Here is an 11,195-nt window from a genome sequence, read left to right as displayed (position 1 = left end):
CCCCTACTGTACATTTCAAAGCTCCTGTCCCACATATTACACAGTCAGAGACCTGAGACCCTCTGACCAAAGACTGATGCTACATCCAGGAAGTTTTCTCCTTTTTTATTACCTTTTATTATCTTTTTGTGCATTGTGTGAACGTGTGATTTTTTGCGAGGACACTTTATAATATCGCCTACGATTTAGAGATTTCGTTTTTATGAATTAGGTGTGAATTATATACTTATACTGATGCTAAAAGGAAGGTAAAGTGGAAATAAACAAGTCTGTAAGGAACAAGGAAGTGATAATTGGGCATTTTTAGAGGAAAACATTTTTTAAAGTTATAATGTGCTACCCTAACTGTGTGGGTACAGTAAGGTAAGGAAAGGGGCTTTGGGAAAATCTCCAGCATTGTTTTCCAGAAGAAGAAAAAAAGGACACAAATCTTGGAATAATGATCGACTCATTATCAATCATTTATGGATTATAGCGACCTGCTTGTAGTGGACTCAACAGATTAAACTGTAGCCCACTGTGAAGCTGATTTAGCCCACCGTGCTGCTTCTCATAGTAATGGATGAAATACAGACGCTAAACAAACGCTTTTACCCCTCAGCTCGTGGCAGATTTTAGGTTAATGTTGCCCCAAGAGAAAACCTGCCCAGCTGTTTCTCCCTTGTCCCCTGTGCTCTTCCTTTCTTCCTATAAAGCACCTACATGTTATTATTACCTGATTCTAAATTACATAGTAAATCACAGGCGTTATTATAAAGTGCACGTTCATTCTTTTACTCTGTTTCTTCTGGCCTAAGGCATTTTTGTCCCTCTGTGTTGTATGTGAAGTGCTGCGCCGATAATGAAGGCTTTGTATTTGCTGTTAAACTGTATTACCAGACATCCATACTGTGATAATGACCATAATTTATGCACACAGCTCAAAGAAGAGTCTGCTAAGAGATTTTCTTGTGACGACGGGGGAAATAAATCTAAATGAATCTAAAACTGTATCCCTGTACGTTTCAAAATTGGTCTGCAAAATGTAAAATATACATTATATCTTAGTTAAAGAGCTGAAACCGGACGATTTCCTTTAAGTTCAGTGACTCAAACGGTTTATTTAAGTGAAGATTTTGGTGATTGAGAGGCAAAAAAAATAAAAAAATGCTGAAAACATCTTAGCGTAAACATGGGACTGAACTTTGAGTCACTGGAGTTAAAAGGAACCTGCAGACACTCATCCGTCCCACTGATCTCCTCACTCTCACTTTACACTATGTTGGCTTCAAACTCAACTGTCTATTTCTGCTCATGTCTCTCTCATGCAGTCTTCCCCTCATTTCCCGTGCACAGAGCATGTTATTTGAAATTTTAAGACGTGATTGTTTCATGCAATTTCATCAGACCTGCCTGCGCTGAAAGAATTTGGGGATAAAATTAGCTCAGTGTAAGGATCCAAGGTGACTGGTGATAGTCATGTGTGGTTGTTCGCCAATTAAATCTCTTGATAAAGCTTTCTATTCCTGGATTAGGTGACAAACGGAATTGAATACGTGCCTCTGAAATGCCTCCACTTTCTTGTGGGTAATTAAAGAGGATTTATTTATGGTATTGTGTTAGCAGTTGGAAACTTTACCTTCTGTTTGCTGAGTTTTGTATCTTTTAACAAGTCTGAAAGCTCTACCTTGTTAAAGGTGTTATAATAGCTTCGTTAGTTTGTCATCTTTTTTTTTTTTTTTTTTTTTTAATGAAGCACAATAATTAACATGTTAGTAAGCGACGGTCTATTTTTGACTTTCCTTTGACGGGCTTTAATGAGAAAAGTGTCTCCGGCCATGAAGTCTGTTAAAGAGGAGTTGGACCAAGAAAAACAACAGCATGACGTGTTTCAACAAAAGCTCAAAAATACATTCGTTCACATTCACGTGACAAAGAACCTTAGAGATTTTGACTCTTGATTGTCGGGAGCAAAAGAGGAAACAGCGTTCAGAGGGTGGGGCAACAGCCGTTCACTTCCTGTTTCCTGCCGTCAGTGTTGAGTGGCGGTACTTGAAAATGTGATCAATGGCTAAATACTTACTTAATATTACATTCATCACTAAACCCAACTCTGTCAAGAGACTCCACACCTACACATCACTTTCTCTGCATTTGGCAGAGCAGGAATAGAAATGGAGACGCTCTGGTGGCAACTCGATCAATGCCCCGAATACGTTCAGAGGCGACGTATTGTTTTATGAAGGAATGAAGCGCTGCATTTGTTAACGGGGGCAGCGGGAGGCGGGCGGGGTGGAGGGTGGTGCACAAAGAGCACGACCGTTACACCGGAGACCAGGGTGGCAATAATTTTAAAAAAGTGAGGTAAATTAAAGGTTTAAAGGCGAAACAAACTATGTGTTACGAGGAATAATATGTATACTGTATTAATTAAATGTCACACACACATTACTAAACGTGTTACTACCAAGACTGATTGATAGTCTTTTTTATTTTTTTTAGGCATGCAATCATTTCCTAACCTTAACCAAGTGGTTATTATTGTAACCATAACAACCAAGCTCCCATCACTTTAACGAAGCAGTAATGATTTTAACCCAAACACTATCTTCTAAAAACCAACCAAACCTCCAGATCAGACAGGGTTTGTTTGGTTTTTTTGTAGCATGGTTGTTGTGATGCTGAGTTCCTATAAAAACTATTGATTTCAAACAGATTCACTCGTTGGGTGATTCCACTGCTGTTTTCTCCTCACTTTGTTTCTGGGAAATACAGACGGTGTTGAAGTCGGAGCAGAAAACTCTTACATGTTTACTCTCGTCTTCTGCTGTCGTTTTCATTTGGAGTTTAAAAACTGAAGGGAAAATAAAGTGGAAGTGTTTGTGGAAGTGATCCAGGATCTTTTATTAGCACTCACTCAGTAGCTCAAGGCTTAAAAAATACTTTATTTCTTTCTGACTACATGTTCATCATCTCGCAGGTGACAGTGACTCCAGCTTTGCAACACATGTGGTGCAAGATAACAAGAGTCCAGATACTAGACTTAACTGACGGTATTCTTACACAGAAAAGGTTTGTGTTTAGCTTTTTGTAGGTAGTTTAATGATAAAACAGACCGTGACAGAGCCGGTGTCAGTGCTGATACCGGCTCTGCTGTGTCCCTTCTTCTTAATTACAGGATAAGTCAGAGTCTTGTTGATTTACTGTGGGCCGGTCACTCCCGAAGACTTATGGCCCTATCATTTCACCATGACGTGTCATCGTAATTTATGATCTACGACGGCTGTTAAAACTATTGACATAAGTAAAAATGAAAAATGACCTGACAGTGACTCGCATGAGGCAAAGTGGTGACACTGTGTCCAGATCATCACTTTATATCAGCCAGCAGTTGTTTTACATTCATTTTTAATGGTCAAACCGCGACTATAATCATGATTTTAAAAGAAAAACAGAAAACAACCTGTTTTTAAGAGGTTCAAGTTCGTATTTTTGGTTAATTTGAAATAACAGGCAGTAATGAAAATGAGTAATGGTAATTTTATTTCATATAAAAGGAGGAGTAAGTGCTTTAATGAGCCGGCTGTAGCACTGCCCTTACACCACCTCTCAGCGTCTCATCCAGCGCCTCTTTCTTTTTTTTTTTTTTTGGTGCGCTACTACAAGGACTCGGTGTAATTATGTTCCTCTGTAACGTTCAGTAAGAATGAAGGAGAATGAGGAACAAGGTTTAGCTGAAGTTTAGATTACGAGGAAGAAAAAGTAGAGAAGCGTCTGACTCATCTGGTCGGTTCAAATCTTCCCACACAGCTTGAGGACGCCACACGACAAATTATTCCCCTGAACTCGTTTTCATTCAGATGTCAATGAGATGCAGTTTTTTTTTTTTTTTTTCATTCGTCACTGAGCTCTATTTTTAAAACAACAAAATATGATGAATGCGATGAGTGTTTCTGACTTCAGTAAGTGCAAAATAAGCTCTGCATCTTCATCCAGCATCTTATTAACATTTAGAGAATTAGGTTGAAATGTGCAGAAAACTGTGTGAACATGTGGCTTCTGCGTGTGTTTGAGTCAAACTGAGGGTAAATGTAAATGTAATGTATTTAAAGAGGGAAAGAAAAAAAAAAAACCTTGACATTTTACTGACCTCACACATCAAACACCAAGGTAGAAAGCAAGATGCCGAACATGTTTAAGTATGGAGATGGAGCCAGAGGAGCTCTTAGTGTAAAGGGGGGGGGGGGTCCTCTGCAGCCTCCCCACCCGCATCTACATCTTTCTGCCTCCTATACCGAGTCAATTAACCTAATGGAAGTGGCAATTAATTAACTCAGCAAACATGATGATTAAGGACCTGACAATCAAGTGAGTGGCAGTTGATTTAGACGTAATGACTTCCTGCCTCCTCTTTGATGTAGAAAATAAAAGCAATCAACGCTCTCAAAGACGCACATTTACACCGGATTTATGTCAGTGAAACGCAGGTAGACGAAGAAGATGAAAAAGACCCGACTCTGTGGATCCGGCTCGAGTCCCCACAGTCAAACGGATTTAAACTTTTCAAAATAAAAGCACTTCAATTTGGCTTTGTTTTTTTTTTTTCTCACAGCAAACAAACAAACAAACAAACAAAAAAAAGCCCAGCAACAACCGGACTGAGGCCTTACCGTGTTTCGTTGGCCGTTGGCTCCTATTGGTCCTCTGAACACCCCCTTGATGCTCCTCAGCTGTCCGTCACGCAGGTGGGTGGAACTGATCACAATGTAGTAGCACGCCATTGGATATAGTTTCATATGCTTCGATATCTATCTCTTTATCTCTTTATCTATCTGGGCTTAGAGGAAAAAGTCTTGAAAACTGCTTCCTCTCCTTTCTCCTCCTCCTCCTTCTTCTTCTTCTTCTTCTGTCCTCCTCAACTCTCTCCTGCTCTCCTCATTTCACCCCTCTCCCTCTGTTTTATAAAGTAGAGGAGGGAAGAAATGGCATTTAAAAAAAAAGAAAAGAAAAGAAAAGGCGGAGCGCAGGTTTCCCTGCTGCGCTGATTTATTCTCTCTCTTCTCTAAGTTTTTCCGGTGACTCTTTGACTCTGCTCATCTCCCCTCAGCCTCTGTGTCTTTTTAAATATTTCACCCTCTGCTCCTCCTTTCTTTCCACTCTTATCCACTCTAAATGTTTTTTTTATTCTTCTCGCTCCTTTTCCCAAATCTGCCTCCCTCCAGATTCCTCAGTCTCTCCTTAAATATTTCTCTTTAAGTCCTTTTCTCTCCAGATGTTTTGCTCCCATCTTTCATTCATCAATCTTTCCCTGTCATTGACTCCCTCCCTCTCGCTCACTCACTTCTCCGTCTTTCTTGCTGAGTCTAAATTTCTCTCTCGAAATCTCAGCCGCTCATTGATCAGTCTCGCAGCTCCTCTAACTATCTCCCGTCCGCTGCCTCCCTCTCTCCTCCTCACTTCACAATCTCTCCAGCCCCCTTTTGTTTTCCCTCCCTCTTTGTCTCTGTGTCTCTCTAAGTGGAGGGGAGGGATACTTTTTCCCTCCTCTTAATATCTCCCCATCTCCTGTCCCTGTCTTTGTTTCTCTCTCTCCGTCCCTTTCAGCTCTCTGCCTCCTTGTTAGTGCTGAGAAGAAGTACTCAGTCTTCTCCTCCCTCTGTCTTTCTCTCTGTCAGAGCAGCCGTGCAGCTTCCTCTCAGATGCTCCTCTCTTCTCCTCTGCTGCGCTGCATGTGTTCGCTCTCCTCCCTCCCTCTATATCTCCCTCTCTCTGCTGATCTCTTGCTCTGTGGCCAGCAGAGTGGTTTGCTCCTCAGTTACCCGCGGTTACCATCTGCCCTTTTAACGCATGGAGTGCTGACGCTTGCTCTCTCCTCCCCATCCCTCCCTCTCCCTCTCTCTCTCTCTCTCTCTCTCTCCCTCTCTCTCCCTCTCCCTCCCTTCCTCCATCTCTCTCTGCCTCTCCTCTTGCTGTCTTTCTTCTCTCTTTAATCATCTCCTTCTCTCCCTCCTTCCCTCTTTCTCTCAAGCCGAAGGAGACAAGCTCCACCTACTGGTAAGCAGGAAACATACAGAGAGGAAATAAAGGTGAAAAGAGAGCAGGAGCTGCGTTTTCTGCACAGTTGGCATGAAAAATCTTTATATGGAAACACACGATCAAATACAAACGCGAGCATGAAGCTGGTAGCTTATCATGGAGTCTTTACCTACACGTACAGTTATAAAAATAAAACATGATTAAAAGCACAAATATAGACTCAAGTGTTCTGCAGTTAAATTTACATTCAGGTAAACAGATACATAGATAAATAAATTAAAATCAATTGTCTGACTTTAAACTTGTATACACTTTTTTGTTTTTGGCATTTCTTAGTGGAGTATGTTACAGTTATTAATATTATTCCTCTTTTTAATTGATTTGATTCAGTGGCCCTGAGAGCTCAACACACTGCAACCTAAGAAATCAATATGGACAAGACCGAAATTCAGAAAACATCTTCATCAATCTGACAACACAATGCAAGCGTCTCCCTTCTTGCAGAGTCTGTCCGGCTGATGCAGGTAAGTCCAACGTTCACTTTCCTTTTTCACTCTGTTTTACTCTCCTCCATCTCCAGAGAAAAATATCCAGCTCTCCGCTACGTTCACCGGCTCGCCGCTAACTTTGTTCCTTCTGCCAGTTGTGACTGGGCAGGTTGCGTTCAGAGGGGTTTTAGAGTTTCTTCTTCAGTGAAGCTGATGAAAACAATGAGCTGAAAGATGCTTAAAAAAAAGAGAAGTGAGATGTTGTAAAGGAAGAGTTCGGGTGGATGTTTGGGCGTCTGTCGTCTCCCAACACAATTCTTTTAACCATGACTACAACTGTAACCAAGCAGAGATGAGGAGTGGGCTGCAGAGGTTGTTGTGAGCTCACTTCTCTCTAACTCCTCACCCCCAGGTTCTTTTCTTTTTCCAAACTCGACTTCAGACCACAACTGATATTTTATCAGACTTAACACAGCTCCCTCTGGAACCACAAAGGGCTTTACACAGCTTTTTCCACATATGCAGTAATACACCCCAACACCTGTAAACAGACTTTGATGTGTAAAATTGTTTGAGTTTCCCACAGTGTTTGTGCCTTCACCAGCCAGTCTACATACATACCCATATAGAGATACATACACAAACATATACATATACTGTGTACTGTGTTTATATATATATATATATACACAAACTGATGTATATAGAAACAGAACAACAAAACAAAACAGCGACCAAGTTGTAGCTAACAGCAGCATCACACATGTATGTCCTTAATTTATGATAATTATTATTATTATTATTATTATTATTATTATTATTATTGGTCACTTAAAGACAAGCTCGCTAAGCAAGAAAATAGCAGTAACAATAGGTCCTGAAAAATTCAATCATTGTTATGTTGTTAATCTCTCCAAAGGTCAAAATTCAGCCGCTTGGTCCAGGAACATCCCAAAAGTTGGAGGGGATTCAACTTTCCAAAATAAAAGCATGCATTTCTTAGCGAAGTATATTATAGTTATTAATATTCTAATTTTTTTTCTTTGATCTAGATGATAATCAGGCGTATCGTTTAGCAAATACAAAAGAGGATTCAAATCAAATTCTATTTTCAAGACTGATTAGTGAATTAAATAAATTCATATATAAATAAAAGAGTCTCCAGAGAAAAGAATATATATTAGTATTTTACTTTTAAGCTTGCTCTTGAACTTTCCGGTTCAGGAGATCTGAGGATGAGAGGCAGCATCACCACCCACAGCTTCATAACCAAGAGGTCAGAGAAGTTGCAAACAAATCCCCAGTTTAACTCAATTATCTGAAGCATCTCTGCGAATTAAATTTAGCAGAAGATCTAAGAGGCCTTAAAGTGGAACAGGAGTAGAAGAGGTCAGAGATATGAAACAACGCACTTCAAAAACAAAAAAACAGACCCTTACAATCAGTTCTCTATAGGAGGCCGGTGAAGGGGAGATGCTGCGGCTCCGCTTGATGCCAGTGAGACGCTGGGCACGCCGGCGAGAACGAGCTGACTCACAGAGAATCACAGAAATCAAGATGTAAGAAATAAGAAGTCGTGTGAAATAGTCTCCAAACGCCGAAACAAGAGAAAACTGTTTAGGTGTGTCGGGTATTCCAGACGGTCTCATTTTCAGCTCAGATGCTAAAATGGATCGTTCTTTTAATCCATAAGAAATTACAGTTTACTTAGAGAATCTACAGTGCCCTCTGATCCGCGAGGCTTTTAAGATTGAGCTCTAGCCACATGTCTGTGACGGCCAGAGTGAGTTATTCCACCTTGGTTAATGCATTTATTTTGTTGCCCTCCGGTTAATCCTTTCTCTCTGTATCTAAACTTGTGTTTTTCTTCCTTTAGGGAGGGAAAAACACAAGTTTAAGAGACAAACTTCTCCACAAACCCAGAATTACAGGCTGCAAATATTCAGTATGGTACCAATTATACATTAAAGTCCCAGATACAACTAAATCTTTCATTTAACATCCACTTTATCTCTGTCCACATCAAATATTCCTCTTTCTCTTATTAATCCTACCTTTATTTCTACAGTCCTAGTCACAGTTCAGTCAGTATTTTTCACATCTGGAAATGTTGATTCTGAGCTTTCTGTATTAATCAGAATTATCAGAATTTAATTTCAGCAAACTTGATTTAAACTTTCATTTATAGCAAAGTTTGCTGGTTTTAAATTCAAAAGACTTACAGTGTATCTTAAAGATGCGTTTCTCTGTTTTATAAATTCCTCACTTTGCTCACTTTAACATCAAACTGGACTCCATCTTCAAGAGATCCACAAACACAAAGGGCCTCATGCGCCATAGTTTGGTTATTATTGATTTCCTTGCAAAAAATTCTAGGCAGATGAGGAAAAACAACTAATGAAAAACACTTCAGATGAAGCACCTCATGCTCACTTAAGCTCCATCTTATTGACTACTCAAAATTCTGACTTACTGATGAGAAAAACAAGCAAAATAAATCATGTTGCTAGATGGAAATTTTAACCTTTACTTTGTAAATGACAACAAGTCCTCACACCTGAATGGAAAAAAAGTTTCCTTCCAAACATGATTCACAAGAGTCTTATCTGGTTCACGCTTCTATGGATAAAGTCTGGTTAAGGTTAGGCAACTTCCTCTGCCACCATCCGCTGTGTACAGTACAGGTGTGCTCGCATTGTCAATGTGCACGTGCCGCTTTGAAGATTGCACATCCCGGCTGAACCTCGTTCAGTTAAAGTGCAACTAACGACCCTTTTTTTTGCAAGAGGGGCAACAAGTGATGCTTCGCTGCACGAGCTCCACTGCAGCTCGAATCGCAACTTTCTCCTTTACGTTTATAATCCCCGGAGTCTGTTGGAGTTTTTATTATTACTACTTTATTTAGCACTGATGAGATATACAGGAGGTGTTTTTGGTTTACCAGCAGAAACCACACACACATTATTTTCATCTACTGCATGTATAACTAAAGCCCAGTGCTGAGATTGCTTATTTTCAGGCGTCCCACTTAGTTTTCATTCAGTAAGAAACAAAACAATTCCTTTCCTGTTTCTCACTGAATGATTCTGAATTACTACATTTGCATCGGTGTTGGCTCGTGGAAGGATTTTCCTCGACAGGAAATTGTCAAGACCCCCCCAGAGTCGCTCTCTCTGGTTTAGTGGCCGAATATTGTTGTTGAGCTCTGAGAAAATAAAGTACACAGTAAGAGGCTTATCTGATAAATTTCCCTCTACTTTGGGTCCCATGATCCAATGCTATAAGCTTAAAGCCCTCCCCCCGGCTCCACTAGATTAATTTTACACAAAAACAAATCTAACTTTTTACTCCCTGTTCAATTCTTCTTGTGCTTTATTCATTGTTTTATACCGTATAGTTTTGATTTTATTTGTATAAATGTGTACATTTATTTACATTTATTTTCCCCTTGCATCCCATTATGAAATGTTTTATGTATCTGTTGTAATACAATGGCAACATAATGTGGAGTTGCTGGTGGATTGTGATTTGTGTTTGGGGGGGATGGGGAGATAAGATGGAAATCATTAAAATATGTACTATAATAATATTGTGTGTTAAATGAATGCCTGGTTTATTTAATAATATATCACGTATGCACCCACAGGGGGGAAAAAAACAATAGAACTAATGCTAATGTGGGGCAATTCCTCTTCACTATCTGCACATTTTGGTGGAGGAAGACAACGAAGAACTGCTTCATTGCAGTTTCTTGGTGAGCAGTATTCCAATGTTGTGTCTCTTAGGAAGTGCATAGTACATACAGATGGCTGGCAAATGAAAGGAAATACCAACATGTGTGTTAGTAAGGTGTTAGTCCACCTCAAGCCGCCAGAACGGCTTCAGTCTGGATCTCTACTGGAGGGATAATACACCATCCTCTCAAAAGATATTCCCCCCACTCTGTGTTTTGGTGATTTTATCTTCAGCAGCAATTAACATGTGAAATGAACCATATAATATGTTGATGGCAGAAGCTATTTTCACCTTGGGTGTATATGGCAAAGACAAGCACCCAGATGTCTGTAGCCAACAGTGTTATTTGCACCCAAATAACCGTAACCCTTAATTAAGTAGCATGTTCAACTTGGCTAACTAACGTCTAGCTAGCCTTAGCTAAACTAGCGGTGTTAGCTGACCATAGAGCCAGTCTGGGCATTGGACCGTGTTGATATCAAGTACACCAACACCAAGAAAACCATGTTGCAGGAAAGGGTGTATTGTGTGTTTAATGCACCCTACCTTTAGTTTGTACACCACTTTGGCGCCTTCAGCCATTGAGACACGTAGCTGTCGACTTACGTCATGCATTCAACAGTGTTTACGTTTTTGTGGAGCCAGAGGGCGACAGGTGAGGGTGGCCAGGTGTAAATAGCTAAATATCTGCTGTGGGAGTATTTTCACCCAGGTGCAAATAGACATATGTATATTTATAGTATATAAATAGATGAACAGAGATAAAATAGGAAATTGGCTGAAACAGATATCACTTAAATGTAAAATTTCACTTTTAGCGGTTTGATAAATACAAATCTACAAAGGCCCAAGAATGAAATAATGTGATTCACATCAGTTTTATACTCACTAAACTATTCAGCATTCTAGTTCATTTATTCATTTTTATCCTTTACTCCATCAACCATCTGTATTCTG

The 11,195-nt window shown here is 39.9% G+C and overlaps 1 protein-coding gene across 1 annotated transcript in view; it reads right to left on the bottom strand.

Moving 5' to 3' along the window:
• Positions 1-5,794, bottom strand: part of LOC147817574 (uncharacterized) — a 57,162-nt gene extending 51,368 nt beyond the window's left edge. The window contains exon 1 of the mRNA XM_087170235.1: positions 4,650-5,794. Coding sequence (XP_087026361.1) covers positions 4,650-4,775 — 126 coding nt within the window. The 5' untranslated portion in view covers positions 4,776-5,794. The remainder of the gene's footprint in view (positions 1-4,649) is intronic.
• Positions 5,795-11,195: the final 5,401 nt, after the last annotated feature.

Source organism: Seriola lalandi, unplaced genomic scaffold (assembly GCF_002814215.2).
Source record: "Seriola lalandi dorsalis isolate HSWRI2012SDOR001 ecotype SW California unplaced genomic scaffold, Sedor1 jcf7180002054937, whole genome shotgun sequence".
In the NCBI taxonomy this organism is placed as follows: domain Eukaryota; kingdom Metazoa; phylum Chordata; class Actinopteri; order Carangiformes; family Carangidae; genus Seriola; species Seriola lalandi.
This window is presented reverse-complemented; position numbering and strand designations above follow the sequence as displayed.